General features: G+C 35.8%; 1 protein-coding gene across 25 annotated transcripts in view; it reads left to right on the top strand.

Annotated features, from left to right (window-relative positions):
* Epb41 (erythrocyte membrane protein band 4.1) overlaps positions 1-23150 on the top strand; it is a 189661-nt gene that overhangs the window by 140495 nt on the left and 26016 nt on the right. For 5 of the 25 annotated variants that reach the window (XM_021263220.2, XM_013074228.3, XM_021263217.2 and 2 more), the window contains 5 exons: positions 3376-3432; positions 3603-3644; positions 4829-4891; positions 9824-10000; positions 12260-12310. In XM_021263220.2, coding sequence (XP_021118879.2) covers positions 3376-3432; positions 3603-3644; positions 4829-4891; positions 9824-10000; positions 12260-12310 — 390 coding nt within the window. Of the gene's footprint in view, positions 1-3375; positions 3433-3602; positions 3645-4828; positions 4892-9823; positions 10001-12259; positions 12311-12686; positions 19785-23150 lie in introns of those variants that run through there. The other 20 variants (XM_087215028.1, XM_021263216.2, XM_087215020.1 and 17 more) reach the window with 12 other exon arrangements.

Here is a 23150-nt window from a genome sequence, read left to right as displayed (position 1 = left end):
ATTTCCAAAGAATACGTGTTATGTAAAACACATTTATGTGGTTTAAATCTTCAATAGCATTACAAGAAGGGAAGATCCAATATATATGAATGGTTATGCTGCTGAGTTGCTTACAATTCTGAATTGATTGTACACACAGCCATTGCACTGAGTTGAAAAATCACCAATTTAATTGCAGATTTCCCAGAAGCAACAATTACTGGGCTGATCTTTTATGCTTGTAAGCTTTTAAAGCACATTTAAGCAGTAATGGAGTTAAAGTACTAGATCAGGTTTATTAAAATAAATATAGGTCTCACTGTTGCCAACAGGAATAAGCAGAAGCAGTCATGATAAGAATTATATTTTTATATCTCTATTAAATTTAAAACTGTAAAAAAAATTTAAAACTGTAAGATCTTAGTATTCTCACCTTAGCATATGAATTAATCCTGTTCTTTTGGAGCCAGATCAACAGTTAGTTTATCTATAGAACAGTGGACAATCTAACTAACTATATTTTTTTCTAAAATCTGTTAAATATGATATACAGTTTTCCTGTACTTTTGAGACTTATCTTGAATCCAGAGAGGGAAAAAGAAAGATTGAATGGGTGGTGGAGGTTTACATTTTGGTACCTAGCCAAATGTTCATTAACAGTGTGTAAACAAATTTTTATTTTAAACCAAGGGCCTCTCACATGGTAGGCATATGGTCTGCTACTGAGCTATCACATCCCAACCCTTTTCTAATTTCACTTTGAGACAGGGTCTTGCTGAGTGGTCCAGGCTGGCCTCCAATTTGTGATGCTCCTATTTCAGCATCCCAGGAAACTGAGATTACAGGCATGTGTTATCATGCCTGTCTAAAGAGTATCTTTTTAATGTTGGATTACCTGCTCCATTTTTAATATTACAATATATTACTTGGAATGTTTGACTATCCTTCTGTTTTTATACTAACAGGAAAGTTTCAGATTATTGGATTGTGAAGGTAATCTTTCTGAATGGCTAAGATTCCTCAGGCTTTCTGCTTACTTGTGCTTTTGTTTATAAGACAGACACAAGTGGTTTTTTTTTAGACACAAGTATTTTTAAAAATATGTTCCCTTTGTACTTAGGACCTCACCAGAATAAAGAGAACACTCCTTGGTATATTCTTTTCATTTAAATGTGTGTTGTGGAGGTCTTTTTGCCAATTAATTCTTATGTAAGTACTGTGTGTGTGTGTGTGTGTGTGTGTGTGTGTGTGTGTGTATACATTTGTGTGTGTGTGTGTGCCGGGGATCAAGCTCGGGTCCTTGCACTTGCACAGCAGGCGGCGAAACCACTGAGCTAAATCCCCGGCCCAGTACTGTGTATATTTTGAGATACTTGTGTTGGAATACAACTGAAAGCCACCTCTGATAACCTATCACTATATTAGTCATGCCAGAATTAAGGGTGAGTCTGAGTTGATTTTATTTGTAGCAGTTAGGAGATAATTATGCCATTTACTTGAAGCCATATGTATTGTATAAAGCAATAGTGGTAATAAAATAGACTTACAACTGTGTAAGTTGCATTATCTCACACTAGTTTGGTATAAGATAAGAATAGCTTTTTTTTTTCTTTTGGTACCGGGGATTGAACTCAGGTCCTTGCGCTTGTGCAGCAGGCGGTGAAACCACTGAGCTAAATCCCCAGTCCAAGAATAGCTTTTTGTCATCGTGAGTTATTTGACAAGGTCTGTTCTGTAGGTGTGGAAGCAGTACTATTTAATCTTCTGTGTAGGGGCATACACAAAGGTGCTATTGCTACTCAGCCTTCATTTTATTTTATTTTATTTTTTGAGATGTAGTCTTGCTATGTTGCCTGGGCTGGCCTCAAACTCCTGGGCTCAAGCAATCCCCTGGGTAATGGGGACTATAGGCATGAACCGCTGTGCCCAATTTTTTGAGAAGTGATGATTCTCAATTTCCTGTTGTTGGATTGCTACAGACCCAAAAAGACTCTTTATTTGTTTAAACAAAGAATTTAAGCTTTATAAAATAATTTAAACTACTGTTTGATAAGTACACATAATTCTGTGAAGACGTTATCTCCATTTTTTCAGTATAAACATTTGAGCTCAGACAGGTGAAATGATTTGTCAGTGGGCACACAGCAAGTAGGCTGCGATTCAGAGTAGAAACAATTGAATTGTCAGTAACCCTGGTAGTTAAAAGTGCTGTAGCTGATGGGCTGGGGATTTAGCTCAGTGGTTCCGCCACCTGCCTTGCAAGCGCAAGGACCAGAGTTCGATCCCCAGTACCAAAAAAAAAGTGCTGTAGCTGAATGTGCTTATAATTTGACGGTGTTATAAAGTTTGATGTCTCATTTTTTACATTTGGTTCTAGAGAAAGTAGCACAACACCATTATACTCTCAGGTTATGCTGCTCAGTATGATTAAAAAGAACATGTCAAAACCACAGGTTGATGAAGTTCTATAAAGAATTTTATGATAGAAAGTGATTGACTTAACCCTTACTAAAAACAATCCTTTTTCTAATTTTGTAATAATCAGTGCTTCCTCTTATTAGCCTCTCTGGCTTTTTAATAATCACTCCATTTTCAGTACTACATAAAATGACTATTACTAAAGGTATTTCAAAGCTACACAGGGGACATTATCTGTTCATCTGTTAGTATTGAGAATGACTCTTACCCTACCTCCAAACATAGGCACCAACTGTCTAGAGAGGAGATTGTGGTGTTGAATGTTGTAGCTGAGTCCTGTGTGTGTTATGTATAAATCAGTCCTGGAAGTAATTGCATGTGTCAGTTAAAATTTGGGTGAAGTTTATTTTGATGTTTTGTTGGGTGATAAGGCAAAGAGTAAACTACCTCTTTAAATATTTTGATCAACTAACAAAATCCTATGTATTTGTTTGGTATCATGTATGGTTTACTACATATGTGTTTTAACTATAAAAATTATCTTTATTTCTGCCATGTATATTAACATTGATATCATCATTTGTAAATTTGTTTTTAAATGTTAAAATACTTCCAGATCTTACCAAAAAAGGCAAAACAAAATATATGCCTATAGTATCAAATAAGCCTGTTTTTATTTTTAGTGAGTACTTTTTAGTGAATAAATATAAAAATGTTTTCTTCTTCAGTAGGATAATTACCTTAATTTTATTTTTGATAATCCCTATTATGTCTTCATCCTTGAAAATGTGATGGTAAACTAACACATTGCCACTGGGAGTAATATTCTTGCCTGTAACACCCTCCGTAAGTCTGCATCATGGTTACCTTTTGACATATTTCACAACCAGCTTAATGATGCAGCTTATTTGAAAACAATGCTATTCATAGAAACCTACTAACCTAAAATGTTTTTGCCACTTTATTTCTTGAATTTAGGTGGAAAAAACCCACATCGAGGTCACAGTACTCACCTCAAATGGTGACCAAACACAGGTTTGTGCCAACAGGCCACGTGTTCCTTTTTCCCTCTACCCCTCAGTTTTTTTTTTCTTCTCCTTTGCTCCCCTCTCTTTAAAAATAAAATAAAATAAAATATTCAAACAGACTTCACTGAGCCCCAATATGTTATCATTTTTTTTTCTTTTTGAATTATGGCAAAACAGAAGCTTGCAGAAAAAACTGAAGATCTGATAAGAATGAGGAAGGTTAGCCATTTTTCACTGTCACAAAACTACTTTTCACCCATGCTGACTACAGTGCATTAAAAAGACAGTGATCCATTCTTTTCATTGATTTCTCTTAATCAGAAGTTACTTTAAAAGAGCAGAAACATATGTACATGTATACATATATATGACAAAGAAATTCTAATCTTATACTGTACTATTTATTGAAAGATTTTCCAGTAGGAAAGTAATCTTTTATAACAAAATGAAATGAGGGTCAAACTTATTCTTCATATTCAAATTTATAAGAACTATTTCACAATGACATGTTTGTGAAATCATTGACAATATTTTAGGGCCGGGGATCTAGCTCAGTGGTTCCGGCGCCTGCCTTGCAAGCACAAAGCCCTGAGTTCCTGAGTTCAATTCCGGTACCAAAAAAAAAAAAAAAAGACAATATTTTATACACATTTATCATAAAAACCATCATAGCAACAACTCTCAGTGTCGTTAATGAGTTTGATTGCTATGTGCCTCATTCTTCCCAGCTACACAGTGGGATGCATCAGTTCTTTTTTTTTTTTTTTTTTGCGGAGCATCAGTTCTTATTGGATATATTTATTAGTTGATCAAGTATAAATGCCTTTGACCTTTTTTGTTAAAGGTATTAGAGATCTACATACCGGAGTATCAGTAATTATGAAATACCTCTAAAAAGCTAAATAATGTTTTGTTTTGTTTTTTTTGGTACCGGGGATCAAACTTGGGACCTTGTGCTTGCGAGGCAGGCGCCAGAACCACTGAGCTAAATCCCCAGCCCAAAAAAGTTAAATAATGTTTTTAAAGCATCTCTTTACTCCCTGGTATGTGAGATTTCAACACTTTTTAAAGATATTATTTTAGGGTAATATTCAAACAGTTCAATTTCAAAAATAAATATAAAACAACTTATTATATAAGAAGCCAATGAAACCTGGAGCACTGTCTATTTAAATAACATCAGCACAGTCTCTCATCATTCATAAACAAGGTCATTCATTTTCTAGTGGTAATCAAGTTCTTCGTATCCTTGTGATTCTGTGGCTATTCCATGTTGGCATATGCTGCACTGCAGACATTTAATTTCAAATATTTTTTGGTTTGCCAATTTGCAGTTTTTTTCCCGCAAGAATAACATTTTAATTTTTTATGCTTTTCTGTTTTTCCCCCTTTCATTTTCACAGAAAAAAAGAGAGAGACTAGATGGTGAAAACATTTATATCAGACATAGCAATTTAATGTTGGAGGTTTGTATGAACTTGAAGCTTATTTCAGTTGGTTGCCTGGATATTCTGCATTCTTTACCGATTCCCTTTTCTTCATTCTATGCTGCATTTGGTTTTGCATGCCATTGCATGAGAGATTTTTAGGTTTAAAATGCTTTTGCATGTGAAGATATGCAACCATCTCTCCTTTCTGATTCTTTTTAGTTTTCACCTCATACTATCTTTAAAAAAATATATGATTGGGACTACCTCTACCTCTCATAGTTCCATTATTTTACCTATGTGTAGAAAATTCTACATCACCACTAGAAGTTCCTTGCATTTTCCAAAAATATTTGAACTTCTGCATGCCCCTAGGAACAAGTTTTCACTTTTTTTCTTCCTGAGCTGAGAGAGTATAAAAATATCACAATTTAGAGTGGATTTACAATAGTGGAGATAGTAGGAAATTACTAAAGAAAGGTTGGGGGGTAAGATAAGAAAGAAGAGAGCCTGGTATTTAATGAATAGTTACTGTAAAAGAAGTTTAATTATAAAAACAAGCCTGTGAGAATGGTTCTTTTATTTTAAAGATGAGAAAATGGAAGCCTAGAGAAATTAATTACCTTATGGTCACAGAGTTGGTAAATTGGATTTAAATTAGGAATTACATGACTATTAAACTACACTGTTTTTCTTTCAGAAATAGTAACATACTGTCTGTTAAACTACACTGTTTTCCATTCAGAAATAGTAGCATACTTTCTGCTATAGGAATTTTAAGGTCGTTTTCCCATTGTATTCAACATTGGTCAGGGGCTGGGGATTTAGCTCAGTGGTTCTGCCTCCTGCCTTGGAAGTGGAAGGTTCCGCGTTTGATACCTGGTACCCAAAAAAAAAAAAAAAAAAAACACATTGGTCAGATTTTTTACCTGTATTAGTCTAGAGATAAAGTACACCTTATCTAGTTTGGGGATCCACATTGGATAGGAAAATGCAAAACTATTTAGACGCTTAGGGAAGTATATGAGAAAAATTAAAGAAAGTGAAATTACTCCATGTAGAAAAAACTAAGATCGAGTTAATTTACACATCAGAAAAAAAACTCGTATAGAAGTTAATGACCAGGGCTAGGGATTTAGGTCAGTGGTGCCACCGCCTGCCTCGAGCGCAAAGTCCCGAGTTCGATCCCGGTACCAAAAAAAAAGTTAATGACCAGATTATCTTACAACTCCATTCAAGGCAAAACCATAAGAAATGAATATAAATTCTTACATCAGGGATTTAACTTCACTTTAAAGGAAATGTAAATTATAGGAAGATGATAAACATGGTGCCAACCTTCAAGAATCTTACAACATGGGGAACTGGGAAGGAGAGAAACAATAAATATGTAAACAAATGAATAAAGTAAAATGAATAAAGCAATTACAAGCTATTATAAAAACTGTGTAAGAAATAAACAGTATGCTGTACTAACAAAAAGGATCTATTCTAAGTGAGATGAACAGTGAAGAGTTCACATTTTAACTGGTATATAAAAGATGAACATATATTAAATGTGATAAATATTAAACTAGAACTTTGAAGTAACTTTTTTTTTTTTGTACCGGGGATCGAACTCGGGTCCTTGTGCTTGCGCAGCAGGTGGCGAAACCACTGAGCTAAATCCCCGGCCCAACTTTGAAGTAACTTTTAAAAACAAACTTTTGGCTTAATATATAGCCTCTAGTAATTATTTAACTTTATCTTGTTCTTGCTAATACCTATATTTTGAATACCTGCTATTTGTATAGAAGTTTGATAAAAGTTGTAAAAATTACAGCCAGCTATCATTAAACATACTGTATAACAGGCACAATACCTACTAAGTGCTTTACATACATTCATCTCATGAACATGAATTTTTCTGAACTCTCAGATATATCAGTCTTAGAAACTAAATCTCTTGTTTTAGCCCAAATCTGAGACTAGACCTGAATCATTCCATCTTCAGAGATTAGGAAGGATAATAGATGTTGATTTATCTCCTTTACTCAGCAGTGTAACCATCTCCCAACCCTAAACATTTCCTGAGTAGCCCCTCTTCAGTGCTTAACTGGAACCTGCAGTACCAATCATATATTTGTCATCTCTCGTGAGGTGTGTGATGGCTTCTGAGACTCATGAAGTCCCTCTGTGTGATGTGTTTTTTCCCAGCATTTCACTGATAGCCATGAGAGGAGGTTTCTAAATAACTGTGTGTTTGAGAATTACAACTACTAACCGCCTTTTGAGAACATTTTATATTTAATGAAGTGTTTGGTTTGATTGTTGCTAAAATTGTAGATGATAGGTAAAGATTGCCTAACCTCAACACAGCCAAAATAATTTGACTGACCATCATTCTTTAGCTATTTTAAAAAGTGTTTGCCCCCATAAGGATGTTCTCTCAAGTTATCTGTCACTTAGCAGGGTTTTGTTTTTTTTTTTTTAAGCATCCCTCCTCCTCACCTCCTCCTCCCCCATCCCCACTAATGCTTTGTTCTGGCACAAATAAGGTCGAATTCATTTTTAGATCTACCACCTCCTCCTCCATCTCCCAGAGAGAACCTGTAACAAATGTCTATGACAAGTTCTATTTGGAACAGGTCCCTTTGAGATCTTAATTTTACTCTGTGCCCCCACAGGTTTCCATCAAAGCCAGCTAAGGAGGATGGAGAAAGCTCTCTCAGAAGCTACTCATTTTATTGGAAATTTTATTTTCTCAGGTTCCAAGCCAGTCAAAAGCTAGGCAAGAAAACTAACAAGTCACCAGTCTATCTTATTAAGATGCTAACTCAGAGTTATGATTTTGGCATAGCATCTCTTGCTGATTTTTGTTTTGCTCCAGTCACACTTTTAAACCTCCCAAATATGTTAAGTTGTCTCAAACAGGTTGATTGCCAGTCAGAGGTTAGTCACAGGGCCTCACATGCCTGATGGGTCTCATTTGCTCAGCCCAATACTGAGTCCTTGATTGGGCTTGTTTATGCTTTTATTTAGCTAATAAACATGTTTTTCTTGCTTTTAGCTAGAACAAAAGCACAAACTGTAGCTCCTTCTTAGCAAAGCTTTTTATTCATAAGATAGACTCTCATTTTGCCCAGCAAACAAAAATTACTCTTATAGGTAAGCTATAGAGTTACTCTTTTTTGGTTAGTTTTCTCTGACTGATCTCAAGCAAATGTACATGGGTCAGTCTTGCAAAAATAATGATAGAGTAGTAAGTGAATTTTCTGAACGAATACTTCCAGAATCAATATTGTTGTCATGTGTCTCACTGTTGTTTTTTTCCTATGCTATTTTCCCTTTGATGTTGCTTTTGAAAAAATTTTATTAAACTTTTAAACAAATTTTGATTTAAAAGAATTCTATTTTTCTCCAAAATGAAGCTGTTGCCCATAGAGCCAAAAAAGAAACACTAATCCCCAAATTAACAGCATATTAGGAGATATGTTTGGCATTTTGCTTTTCTTGAATACAGAGCTATCTTGATATATGACAAACAATTTTTTTACAGTCATCGAGTGATGGACTCTAAAATATCATGATCCCACAGTCAGACTTTTAAGTATTTTTTTTTTTTTGGTACCAGGGATTGAACTCTTGGGTCCTTGCGCTTATGGGGCAGGTGGTGGAACCACTGAGCTAAATCCCTGGCCCTAAACTTTTAAGTATTTTGAAACACAGTTGGACAAAGACCATTCCATCTTCATCTTTAAGTTATATTTGCTAGGGTATTTTTGGTCAAGTGTCCTTTTTTTTTGCTACTGGGGATCGAACTCCGGTCCTTGCTCTTGCTCAGTAGGTGGCGAAACCACTGAGCTAAATCCCCAGCCCTGTCAAGTGTCCTTTTTGAAAGTTATTATATACTATTTTTACATAAACCTGAGTATTTCTAGCTCATGCTTTGTTCACCTTAGTTTTGATCATTTGTTGCTAGAATCCTCTTTTAGAGTTTGCCTCTTACTCTAGTTACCCACTATTTGTTGAATTCTGATTATCATCCCCAATCCTTTGAAGGTTATTGGAAAATGCCCCTCCCCTTTTTTGGTGGTGGTGGTGCTGGTGCTGCTTCTGGGGATTGAACCTAGGGCCTTGCAGATGCTAGGCAAGCACTCTACTACTGAGCTACTTTCCCTACTCCAGAATGTCCCGATTTTGATTTGTGCTAGAGGTGAAGCAGCTAGAAAACATAAGACTTTTAGTTTGTGTAAATAATATTGAAAAGGGGGGAAAGTCATTTTATTACATACCCCTTATTGGTTTTTTCAGATACTAACAGTTGACTCTGGAAGCATTAGGATTTTAGCAAAAATTCTTATATCAAAAAAGGTTATTCTTCGCCGCCTGCCTTGCAAGCACAGGTCCTGAGTTCCATCCCTGGTACCAAAAAAAAGGGTTATTTTTGTTTATCAAAAAGAACAAACACCTATTTTAAAAATACAGAAGCAAAAAAAGTCTCCAGTAGAAATAGAGGGATACTTTATTGTTACAACTCACCAAGGTATAGCAGCCAGTGGTGGAAGTTGAATCTTTCACCATGTCTTTCATTTAATAGTTTGTTTCTTTATTGCTTTCTCCATCCTGCTTGAGCTGAGCCTAAATCAGTTCTTAATTGAATGGATGAGGAGTTGGAGATCTGGTTTTGCATCATATTGAGAAGGAGAGTCATAAAATTACGGCGTGAGGTCTTTATGGGTTACATAACTAGAGAGCTAGGGCATTGTGATGCTTCACTGCTTCCAAGAAAAGCACCTTGAGTAAAAAAAAAAAAGAATCAAGCAGTTATACCATGTCATAGATTTCCAATTTGAATGCAATTTATGAATTAGTAATATCTATCCTGGATGTGGTGTGTTTTCTACCAGTGCCCAATCTCTGATGGGTTGTTCTTGGTGTGGTTTTTGTCCCTATTATTTATTGTTTTGCATTTTTGTCCTTCAACTGTAGGATTTAGACAAAAGTCAAGAAGAGATAAAAAAGCATCATGCTAGCATCAGTGAGCTGAAAAAGAACTTCATGGAGTCTGTACCAGAACCACGGCCCAGCGAATGGGATAAACGCTTATCTACTCATTCCCCATTCCGAACTCTTAACATCAATGGGCAGATCCCCACAGGAGAAGGAGTAAGTATACTTTGTCCACATGGATTCTGAGAATGAATGGAATAAATATTCTTGTGTGTTAATATTCTGTTTCTAAGAAAAAGTTTAAAGCTAAAATTTAGCTTTGGTGCCTCAACAATTCATTGCCTTTTAAGGCGTTCATAATCAAAAATTTATTTATCATTTCAGGTGGCAACCCAGTTCAATTGTGGGAGTCATTGAGAGTTACTAGTAGATGATTAGAATCTGAGAACTGTCTCCAAAATGCATGCTTCTGGCTAGTATGTGTTTATAAATTGAGCACACGCCAGTAAAACTTTGTTTATATTCAGAATGTCCCTTCCAGGACCAGAAAGTTGACTAAATTTAGCAAGGTCAGAATTGGAAAGGGATTATCATTTTTTTAAACTTTATTTGAACATTTGTACAACTTAGAAATGCCTGGAATGGTACAGTTATATAATATACCAAGGAGACCCATAAGCCTAAGAATGCAAAACACCAAGTGTTAATGATTGCATTTCAGTTTTAGAAAAATGACTGATAATTTAGTCTTATGAGTAACATCAAAATTTTAATATGCTGTTCTATTAGATAGTCAAATTAAAAGAAGCCAGAGATACCTTTTAGGAGTTATTTTTTTCTCTACTATTGTCATTACCTATTTTAGAAATCTTGCATCTAAATAAGTGAATCTGTTTAATGAAAATATCTTGAAAGTTGCTTGAGCAAAGAGTCTTTATCTTTAGTCAATGCACATTAAATATTTATATAATTGTGATGATTGAGTGATCACCATGGTTTTTAAACTATATGCTCATTCCCCTTCCTCCCCCCAAATAATAGCAATTCTAGTTAAGAAAGGTAAATTAATGTTCTGGTTAAACACCTAGGGTTTAGCAAGCCACAGTGGTGTGTGCCCGTAGTTTCAGGTTCAGGAGGCTGAGGCACAAGATCACTGAGTCCAGAAGTTCAGGACCAGCCCGAGCCAGGTGTGGTGGCACACACTTGTAACCCAACACTCTGGGAGGCTGAGGTAGGAGAACTTGGAAGTTCAAGCCAAGCCTGAGCAACTTAGTGACTTAGCAAGACCTTGTCTTAAAATAAAAAATAAAAAAAGGACTGGAGATGTAACTGAGTGCAGAGGCTCTGGGCTCAATCCACAGTACCACAAACAACAAACAAAAAATGTGTTTTTGTTTGGTTGTTGGTTTTTAAAAAATTTTGTAAACTACCCAAATTATTTTTCAGTTTTTGAAACTGGAGAAGAGGATAAACATTGTACCACAGAGGGCATTATTTATATTTTTTTAAATGTGATTAAGATTGGCTAATAGTTCTCCATTTTTACAAGTAAAATATCTGAATAATAGGTAGCTAAATAGAATTACCAGGACTGATAGGACACTGGTCCTCCCACTCGTTGTCCTCTCAGCCTCCATTCCCTGATATAATTGGACATTAGTTTTGCATCCTAAATGTAGTGGACATACCCTGAACTGGGACAGTAACCCTGATTTTTAGTTGAGACCACCGCTGTCAGTGTCAGCTACTCCATTTGGATATTTTCCTAGTAATAAGAATCATAAAGTTCCAGTGTGAGTTGTGGCTTGGTTTGACTGAGAGGGTCTAGCTAATCTAACTAAATGATCTTGAACATATCATTTATTATGTTGAGCCTCAGTTTATATAGTAGATAATCTTTAAGGTACCTCCTCTGAAACTCTACAAGTGAGAAACTAGCTTATTGCAACCTCATCTCATAACCCCATCTGCAAATCATAGCTGCAAATTTTCTAGTTTTGTTTTTTAACTGCAAGTCATAAAGGATGCTCAACAACTTTGAAAAAATAACTTGTTCTGTCTTACATGAGGTTGGATAAATTTGTATTGGTCACCATTTCCAGAAAATGTCTTTTCCTTCAGGAAAAAAAAAAAATAGAAACCCTTCAGAAATCATCTCAGGGCTAGTTATGGGAATGGCAGTATCATTTGTGGGCTTTCAAGAAATGACTTTTTATAAACTAAGATCCATAGGGAGGTCTTAAATAATTTTAGCTGTATGCTTCTGTATATTTACCCCTCTAAATGAATGAGGTAAATAAGAACTATACTTTGATAACCTTTTATATTGGGATAATCCTGCTTTCTGGCATATCTTATTTTTTCTTTAATAATTAGGATACTATTTCTGTTCTTTGGGGATACCTCTTCCACCTTTAACAGCATTGTTGTTGCATTGCAAGGCAACTGAATTTTATACAATTTGTGTATGACCAGGTGAAGAAAACCTCTACCCTCCCCTCGGAAAGAAAGGTTGGTGGGCCAGAGGTAAAGCTGCTGTTATGACTTATGCTTCTCAGTCAGAATTTGCTCTTGTCATGGCACTAAGCAGAGACTCCCCTAGAACTGAACAACAGCTGCTAATTAATTTTTCTTTTGGCTATACTACTAAATTCATGCCCACAGCCTTTTGGCCTAACACATTACACTTTCACTGCTGCAGCGTTTGCAGCCTTCAATTTGCTTATTTTGTCGCATGGCTGGTTGAAAAGCTGCATGAAGATGTAAATGTGTATTCAGAGAAAAAAATGAATTTAATTATACCCTATTCTTTTTATGTTGTCTTTCTTCTCCCACTTTATTTTCTTTTAAAAATCATTATGAATTTGCATCCTGTCTTTTCCTTTTTCTTTTTGCTGACCAGTCCCCTAGCTACTTTCTCCCTGATACATATCACTTAGGGGTGTGCAAAGAACCAGTGTTGAGCTTCCAGACTGACCAGAGAAGGCTAGCTCAGCTGAGAGAGCTTAGAGCCAAGTTTTTCTTGTCATAGACAACATCTGTCTTGACTATGTGTAACAGAAGGCAGAAATTGCAGAGGCAGGAAAATTCTCAATTGAACAATTGTGGAAAAAACTTTCCTTAAAAATTGTCAAAAGTATTTACTTAATGTAATGTATAAACCTCCATGATGGTCATTATTTTTAATCATGATTCTAAGAATGTACAGTTGTTAAGATCTTGTAGGTTGCTTTGTTTTATTTCCTTTTTTGGGGGGTAGACCCTGGAGGTACATTTTATACTTTGGGGTTTTTTTCAATCTTTAAAATGTGTAAGATTAAGAATTTTAATTCCTTAAGTAAGAGCTAATTATCATATTGAGCTATTACAGTTTTAAAGTATATATGAAGGAATATGAAGATTATGTTTTATAGTCTGCCATTCCATTTATAATAAAAGTAACTTTTTTCATGGCAAGAAGAATGGTTCATTATTGGCATAGCCCAATTCATTAGTGATTGGCAGTACTAAACAAAAAAAAATGACCCAGAATTCATATGTGAAAAAAATTTATAATGTGAATATCTTCAAAAGAGGAATAAATATAGAAGGCTTAATAGCCCTTGAACTTTCAGTCATTCTGATATTTATTTTTTAAAATTAACTGTTGAGCACCCTACTGTATTATAGAGATAAGATATATAGAGCCTAGGATAAATTGGCAGAGTAAAGTGACTCTAAAGTAAAGAGTGTCCAAAAAGTCTTTCCAAATCCTTTGCACATCCCCAAGTTTCATTTCTGAGTATTCTCCATCTGTCATTTTGTTCATCTTTCTCTGTCTTTCTTGATCTTCCACCGTGAAAGCAGACACAGGAACGTGCTCTGTTAGTACAGGATGAAGAGAAAATTAAAAGGCAAGAGAGATCTACTGAAAGAGCCTTGCCCCAGCAAGAAAATGAAGAAACTCTTCCCAAGGTTTCTATTCCAATCCCTGAGGATCACAAGTCTCTCAAAAAGTGCCACCTCTACCCTAGTACTCTTCCCTCTCCTCGTATTCCTTTCATGATGTCTTTTCTCGTGGTCCTTGCATTGGCTGTTTGGTGGTTGGTCTTTCTGTGATTGGAAAACAGGGCGCTCATCTGAAATGTCAAGACTAAAACCACTGAACTTTTGTTGTTAGCTTCACATATGTAATCGCCTATATGATGCCTCTGATCTTGATTGTTAACTGTCCTAGTGCAGCTCTAGTGATCATCTTTCTGTCAATAAGATATTGCTTCTTGTAGATTATGTATTGTGGGGTAAAAGGAGTAGCAATGGATTGCCCAAGCCAGCTTTTCTGCACTGAAGTTTAACAAGTTTAGACAAATAAATTTAAGCATATGACAGGTTGGTACTTTTCCCAAAAACTTTAACTCTTATCCTGCATGTTCTTACTTTTGGCTGTGGCCATGTCCTCCTCTCCAGTGTCTCACACAAATCAGGATACTCTCTAGGAACTTATGATGGGATATTTTCTCAGTCTTCTAGTCAATTGTGTGGCATGGGCTCCATAGTTTAAGGAAAAAATTCAACTTCCTAACCTTTCAAAAGCCTTAAAATGTGATAATGTTTTAATCTATAAATCCATAACCACTCCTTTTCTTAGAGCAACAAACTAGTATATACAAAGGCCTTTTTCTGGAAAAGGGCTTTTGACATCTGTGGCCTTTTTATGAGTATTTCTGAGCTGTACATGGATAGGTGACTTTATCCTCCTTGGTGTGTAGAAGGGATCTGCAGAAGTTAAATGCCATCTTTTCATATGTGGAATGTTGAATTTGTTTAAGGAAAATGGTGCTGGTGCCCCCTTGGCCTCCAGCCAGGGCTGAATTTCTCAGACTATATTTATCTTTAAAATTCCTGGAATACAGATTTATTCAAGATCTATACATAAACCTTTCTCTGAGTTAAAATACTGTGTTACTTCTTTATGTTTTAAGTAATTATATTGTTACCTGTAGAAGCAATATTTAGCCATTATAGTAAGCTTAAAATCTATGTTGATACACTTTGTTTTCCTAATAACTTCAGGTGTTTGTTCTTGCACGTGTGTTTAAAACAATTGTTTGTAATCAGTGGCCTTGTGAGCTAAAGTTCTATTGTAACAAGTATGTGTCTTCTGTTTGCGTGTTGATTTATAAGGCTTCCCTAAAGTTAATATGAGCACTCTCTCTTCAGAACATGACTTGGATGCCTAACCTGTTTTTTTGTTTTTTAATTTCTGTATTAATGAAATCTTGCATGTAGCTTGCTTTTTTCGCACTTGGATGTACCAGGATGAACAGTATGGTTAATGTCTCAAATATTTGTTCTAAAGTCTGAGCTTATAGAATTATCAAACTGAGATTATTGAACTTTGTATTATTTCTCAATGCTTTTCAGTTGATGAAACTTCTAAACAAAACTTTTTGTTTTTGAGAAGATATCCTCAGAGCAAAAAAGAGAACAGTAAAACCAAGAATCTTTTGCCCAACATGCACCAGTATTGTTTCGTTGTCTCTAGAAATATATAGATGTAATTCTCTGGTATTTTTGGAAACTGTTATTCTGTCATTATAGTCTCTTCCAAAAAATGAGAAAAGAACCAAGGACCAGGCTAGATTGAATAATCTGGTGTGTATGTATATTTTTCATATCACAAACTATGTCTGTTTATAACAAATATTTTGTAAGTAAGCATATTTGTTGATACATTCATAATAAGAAAAGAGATCTCACATCAACCTGAAATACTGCACAGCTGTTTTCTAATACACAAAGTGATAATCATAAATAGCCTTTATCTGTGAAATAGAAATCAGTTTTCCTTAGTGAAATAACAAATGAAACTACAGCATTGGTTACCTTATTGTAAGTCTTTTTTTAAAGAATAAAATGAAATAATCTTAGGATTGTATTGATACTTTTATAGCTGTTTCAGATTATATTTCCTGAAGTTGCAGTTTTCATTCTTGTACACAGTTCTTTATTATTATTATAAACTTTACCCTGAATTTTGTTTCCTTTTGTATTGGAGTTATTTCCATTCCACTAAAAGTCTAGTGTAAGCCAACATTACTTTTGAGTTTTCTGAAATGAAGCAAGAGCTGGGGATTTAGCTCAGTGGTGCTGCCGCCAGCCTCGCAAGCGCAAGGTCCTGAGTTTGATCCCCTATACCAAAAAAAAAAAAAAAAAAATCAAAAAACCAGTTGGTTGAAATGAAGCAAGAATCCTCAGAGATCTTTATTGACAGTCAGAGGTGACCCATTTCTTCTGTAAATAGGGGAAGAATGGTCAAGATGAGAACAACTAAGCCCTTGTATTGGATGAACCTGATTAATGCAAACTCAAAAGAAATGGCCATCCTAGTTATCAGAGAAAAATATTAGACATTCCAGCTTTGTGTTGCCTAAAATTAATGCTGCCAATGTTTGTAACATGAAACTGTAAGTAGTGTTGGTTTCTTTCCCCCACTTCGTTCCATTCTCAAGACCAGGGTTATATTCAGATAACTGTATTGGCTTAACCTCGGTGCCACTTTTTTTTTTTTTTTTGGGTACTGGGGATTGAACTTGGGACTTTGCACTTGCGAGGCAGGCAGCAGCACCACTGAGCTAAATCCCTGGCCCCCCTGGTGCCACTTCTTAATGATAGCCTGATAAATAAAAAATCATTTGGACTAAAGGTATCCATACAGTCCAGCAAAAAGTCTTGGATATTGGCCTTGGTTTTGCCGTTAAGCATTTCCAGGGTGACTCCAAGACGTTTACTTAACTATATGGGGCCCAGGGGGCTGGGGATTTAGCTCAGTGGTTCCGGCACCTGCCTCGCAAGAGCAAGGACCCAAGTTCGATCCCCGGTACCAAAAAAAATGTATATATATAAAACTATATGGGGCCCAGATTTCCACCTAATAATGAGACAGACCTACCTCATGAGAATGAGTCTGTAATGTTGTGCAGAAACCTGATTGTTCAATTCTTGCTCTTTTAGGGGCTGGGAAACTGGAAATTAAAAAATAAACACATAACTTCTTTGGATTTTTTTATTTGAAAGAAATTTGTTTATTTCCATCTATTCCTTATTGACATTTGGCCAAGCATTTTAAACTACTAAAGTTAAAAACTATCTTTCTAAATTTATCCTACTCTTAATAAATTCAACTTTATCTGAATGGTATTCTTAGATTGAACCAAACTTGGAAACAAACCCAGCATCTATATTTTGGGCCTTTTAGCCATTTACTTATGTGCCAACACCTGCGGTAAGAAGGGCTTGATTTGCATGGGTCAGTTTTACTATTTATTTATATCTTCAGTAAAAACTTTGAAGAGGGAACATATTGGTACTAATTCTGTTGATTAAAATTAGGTTGGGGATTATCTGTGGAGAAGATTTCCAGTTGTCATGTTAGAACCTAGTAAATTTAAATTTCTTTGAAAACAGGACAATTCACTTCTCCTACTCTCCTAACTCACTTCTGTAACAATTGCTGTAGAGATAAGCCTGTAAGCTACTAAACATTAGAAGTTCAATCATTTTTTTACGCGGTATTACCAATAAAAACTTGTGCTTTACCCAATATCATGTATTTACAAAAGGAAAATAGAAAAGCCAAAAATAATATGAGACACTTTCTAGTGTCCATATTAGGAGGTTGAGGCTAGAGGATCACCATGAGTTCAAGGCCAGCATGGACCACATGAGACCCTGTCTCAAAAAACAAACAAACAAAAGAAAAAACAGTATGAGACACTTTCTCATCGTTCCCCTCCCAAGGATTTTGGGTGAAGACATAGAGAACTTCTCTACAGTGTTGCCTTCCCTCATATTATTCTTGATACAAATTATAAAATTCCAAATTTCCTACAGCATACTGTACAGCCTTGAGAAAGATTATTATACATAGAAAATTTTACCTTTTTCAATATACTCAAACTATTCCTGTTGTTTGGAATTTTGGTACTAGAAACTGAGATAACTCCTTATTCTATATTTAACGTGGCTGTGGGATTGACATGTCTGTCTCCACTGTAGTGGATAGTATCAATAAACCTACTCTCATTTCTGAAGCTATTACTTCTCTTGCCTGGGAATCTCCTTTTGACTAGATCAGAATATGACATAAAAAGGGATACAGTGGTACAGACTTAGGAAAGAGCACCTGAAATGCTTAAGAAGATATGGTGTTGGAGTTCAGAAGCCATAAAGTTAGGCTAGTAGGAGACAGTGGTGGCTGATCAGCAATTATAAATTCATGGGGAATTTTATTCAATATTATTAAATGAAACTCCTATCATACTAGAAAGAAAAGAGGGAAAGCAGTTTATTATTCCCACAGATCAGAAAATACAGGCTAAAAGATAAACTTTAATAAAAGCTTAACTAAATGTACAGGTGACAGATTGTTGAGGAAATATGCTTTAGAACAGTTTTTCTCATCTTTTGTGATGTCTTAGAAGGTCACAGTGCCCTACCATTTACCTCAGTACGAATCATGTTTGGGGTTAAAAATAGAATAAATCTGGCATTTCAAAGATTAAAAAGTAAGAAAAGCAGCATAGAGTCTCACTCTCTCTTCTGGTCCCCAAATCAATAAAAACACTTCATTCTCTCATATTTTTCTCTACTGTCTCTTTAAAAACAGAATATTGAGGCTGGTGGTATGGTAGCTCAGTAGTAGAACAAATGCTTAGCATTTGAGAGCCTGGGTTCAATCCTCAGCACGGCAGCAGCAGGGTGGGAGGATGTGTCATTTTTACAGGATCCTATTGCAATAAAACATGGAAAAGGAGTTCAGGGGAAAACATGGTCCCTGCTACCCATTTATTCCTTGCCTACCAGCAAGGCGCTCTGATGCACATTGCCAGGATACCAGAAGGCTACATTATTAGAATGTAGGGGTTGGATAGGATCCTCATCTCATTCCTCTCCCCTCTTAACATGTGACTATTTTGTATAGTATCACTTAGAGATTTAAAGAATTTTCTGTTTCTTCCACATTTTATAATTGTTCATATAGTTAAAGGTAACTCTCATGTTGGAACTACGTGTTCTTACCAACTGATAAGTTACTGTCTGATATCTGGTCTTCCTCCTAACATGTTGTTCTCCTTTCTTCCTTTCTTTTTTCTAGTTTTCCTTGTTTTATCAGCTTTTTCTTTCTTTGTTCCATCCCTCCACTTTATTAAGTTTTCCTTCCTTCCTCCTTACCTCCCCCCTGCTTTTTTTTTTGATACTGGGGATTGAACTCAGGGATTTAGCTCAGTGGTTCCGCTGCCCGCCTAGCAAGTGCAAAGACCTGAGTTTGATCTCCGGTACCAAAAACCAAACAAACAAACATAAATAACATAGAAACTTGCAGGTGGTTGGGTTTGATTGTTTGTTTGTTTGTTTAGATAAAAAGAGTAGAAATGGAATTGTTTTTGGAAACTTCTTGTAGCCCAGAATCTGTTGACAAGATAGTACAGTACCTGTCACTATTACATTTTGAGGAAGCATGCTACCAGATCTGGCATTCTAAACTGTCTTTCCTGTATGACATGATAGAATTATAGAAGCTTTTTTTGAGGGGGTGGGGGGTGGAGACAGGGTCTTGCTATGTAATGCAGGCTGGCCTAGAGCTCACGGCAATCCTTCTGCCTCAGCCTCCCAAATGCTGGGATTACAGGCATGCACCACTATACCTGGCTCTGGAAGCTTATTTTCTGTTTCATGTTCTAGTTATGATTTCCATGCCCACCATGCATCTTTTCAAAACTTTGAGTTTTTGTTGTTATTGTTGTTGTTGTTGTGCCTTTCTCCTCAAAACTATGAGATTCTCAAAAATGAGAGATCCTACTTTATTCATCATTGTTTGCCTGTCACCTTTGTATCCCTTTGCCTTATATATAAGAAATAGTATTTGTTGGGCTGGGGATTTAGCTCAGTGGTCCTGGCACCTGCATCGCAAGCTCAAGGTCCCAAGTTCGATCCCCAGTACCAAAAAAAAAAAAAGAAAGAAAGAAAGAAATAGTATTTGTTAAACTAAATTAAATGATTGCCAGGCATGGTAGTTCACAGCTGTAATCCCAGAACTCAGGAGGCTGAAGCAAGAGGATCGCTGCAAACTTGAGGACAATCTGGGCTACACGATGAGTTCAATACAGCATGAACTACAAAGAGAGACTCTCGTCTCAAAACAAACAAAAACTAAATGAGTAATCACAGATGGCAATGAATAAACTCTAATGTTTTACATAGAATATCTTGTATTGAGATATAAATGTGTGCCAAATTAGTCACCATATACCAAATCAGTACATGCAGTTAGCCAAGAAAGCCATGGAGAGCCCAGAAGCCACTGTCTCTCTTGTTAGTAATCTTGTGTGATCCCTGATTTATTCAAGGATTCTGTGCCTCCTTCCATGGTAAATGTCAAGCTCTGTTGCTAATATCTTATAATTTGGCTCAATTAAAAACTCTTATCCTTTACCAGCTCATAATCAACTATTTTCACTCTAGAACACATTACTGAGACTGAGATTCGGGGTTGTATGTCTGAACTCATCTTGTAACATAATTTCATAAAGGGAACATTTGTGTTTATTTAAATTAGATACATTTTTCTTCTTTCAAAGTTTGGTACTTGATCATTATCTAAAAAGTTACCATTTTCCTGATTTTACATTATTTTTTTCCATTTTATTGCTAATATGTTGCAATATTTACATTCACTTTGGGGAATTGATGCATATGTATATCATCTCTCTCTCTTTTTTTTCTTTTTTTTGGTACCGGGGATCAAACTCGGGACCTAGCGCTTTCAAGGCAGGCAGCAGCACCACTGAGCTAAATCCTTGGCTCTGTGTATTATCTTGGTACATTTTCCTGGGTTTTATGTGATATAAAAGCACTAAAGGTATGAACTTATCATGGGTTTTATTCCTCATATATTCAGAGGTTGGAAAACCTTTTCTGTAAAGAGCCAGATAATAATATTTTTGGCTTTGGAGACCATGTAGTCTCTGGTAACTGCTCAGCTTCAGCAGTGTAAAATGAAAGCAGCAAAAACAATATTAAAAATGAATAAGCATGACTATGTTCCAGTCACACTTTATTTATGGACACTGAAATTTGAATTTTATATAATTTTTATGTGTTCCTAAGTGTGATTTTTTTTTTCCTACTCATTTAAAAATGTAAAGCCATTCTTAGCTCATAGCCATCCAGAAACAGAGAAGATGGAATCCAGTCTGCTGGGCATAGCTTTCTGACCTCTGGTGCAGACACTTTGTTTTTTTGGGTTTTTGCCTTGTACTGTTTTTGAAGAGCTATAGTTGTAATCTTAATATCTTCATTCAATACCAAAGTATTTTTTTCTTGTTTTTGATTAGATATGGAAAGCAGAAGATGGCATCTATTTCTATTTATGTGATGGCAGGGTGAACCTCAACTGGAATTTAAAATACTATACACACTGTAGTTCCCTTGTCTCTGTTAGCTTTCCAGTGTTCTGCCTCCACTGTGATCTTCACATACTCACTGATCCCAGCTGTTCTCTTCCCTTTGGTTTTAAAGGATCTGCCTCCATGTGCCCCTGAGGAATAAAGGAACAATTCCTAAATTTACCTTCTCTGTAGCCAGAGTTTAGAAATACATAATAAACTTGGTAAAGAACATGAAATGAGCTTCCACTCTGAGCATTGGGTACACATTAGTGTTTCAAGCAGTTATATAAATTTAAGACTGTGTATCTAAGAAAAACATTTTAGAAGAACCCCTCTTTCTAATTACTATCAAAATAAAGAGGCCCAGGCACTCAGGAAGCTGAAGCAAGAGGATCTCCAAGTTCAAAGCCAGCCTGAGCTACATAGTGAGTTCAAGGTCAGCCTGAACTACATAGGGAGACCCTGTCTCAATAATCCAAAAAATAAAGTAAAATAAAAAAGAGTGCCAGGCATGGTGGCATATGCCTGTAATCCCAGCACTTGGGAGGCTGAAACAGAAGGATCCCTGTGAGTTCGAGGCCAGTCTGGGCTATATAATGAGACCAAAAGAAAGGAGAAGGGAGGGAGGGAGGGAGGGAGAGAGGGATTTCTCTGAAGGGAATTTCCCAGTTGAAAGCCTTTTTGGGCAATATTTATCAGTAAGTTAGAAGAAAATAAAGTCACATTCTTTTGGAAGTGTCTTTGCTTCCTATTTGACATAGATGTCTTGATCTGTAATTGCTTAGGGAGCTCTTCCTAGCAAGTCCCTAAGCCCATTCCTTTCATTTCCCTTATCCAGGATCCACTAGCTCTGATATCAGGTTGAATAAATTGTCCATGAACAGTTCAAGATATTTAAGAAACCTGATAAAGAACATTTCTTTGATATTTTTCTGACATTAATTGCTATTAATATGTAAATTTACCATGAATAAATCTTATTGCAAATTGGGTTCTTAGTGCTACTAATCATTAAGGAAGTAGGAGCCAATATAGCAGTACATGGGCAGACCCGCTACCCCCCCCAAAAAAAGGAAAAAGGAACTTTTGCTCTCCTTTAGCTTTTTAGCAAGAGATTCTTGCCAGGAATCTTTCTTTAAAAAAAAAACAAAAAACTTCTGTTGCTTTTCAATATTTTTACACTTCTCTGTGACCTAGTAATTGTCTTTTGCTTAGTCTAAGACACAGAACCTATTTGTGTGTGTTCTATTCTCAGAATATTGTTTTAAGTCAGTTTTCAACTAATTTGTCTTATTTATATGCCAAGTTTTAAAAATTTTTTTTAACTAATTTAAGCAATTACTACAAAGCATGTAATTGTCACATCTATTACAAGCATTTTAATATGCTGAATTTGCCTTTTGTGTTTTTTAAAGCACTGTACAAATTAGTAGTTATTAACCATCCAGTATTGCTACTTTCATCAAGTTGAAGATTGAAATGTGGTGTGGGTGTGGATATGCAGGTGGGAGGAGAGCTTGTCCCTGAAATGTGGAATTAACAGAAGGTATATCGCTTTCCTTCTTACTTCACCTCCGGTAAACCTCTCATGTTAACTCTCATAGTTCTAGATTTCATGGCATTATCCAAGTGATTGCTTGAAACCAACAGTTCATGTTTTGGATTGATCTGTTTACAAGTTCAAAGTATGCATCTTGTGGCCATATCTGAGTAATATAAAAACATAGTATATCACCAAAGCCACATTCCTTTTAGGAATTTGTTGAAAATGTTACCACAGAAAGCCATTTTCATTATTGTAGAATTTTTCAAGAGAAGACATAGCTAGTTAGTATCTAATAATAGTTTTCAGTTGCTTGGAGATCTGGAATCATGATGCTGCTTTCTAGACATCAAATTGGAGCATGATGTTTTTCTTAAATTCTTATTAAGACTAA

Source organism: Heterocephalus glaber, unplaced genomic scaffold (assembly GCF_053883595.1).
Source record: "Heterocephalus glaber isolate CG9 unplaced genomic scaffold, H.glaber_assembly_v1.0 deba00001452, whole genome shotgun sequence".
Lineage (NCBI taxonomy): Eukaryota > Metazoa > Chordata > Mammalia > Rodentia > Bathyergidae > Heterocephalus > Heterocephalus glaber.
The sequence above is the reverse complement of the archived record's forward strand: the minus strand, read 5'-3'. Positions and strand labels throughout refer to the sequence as shown.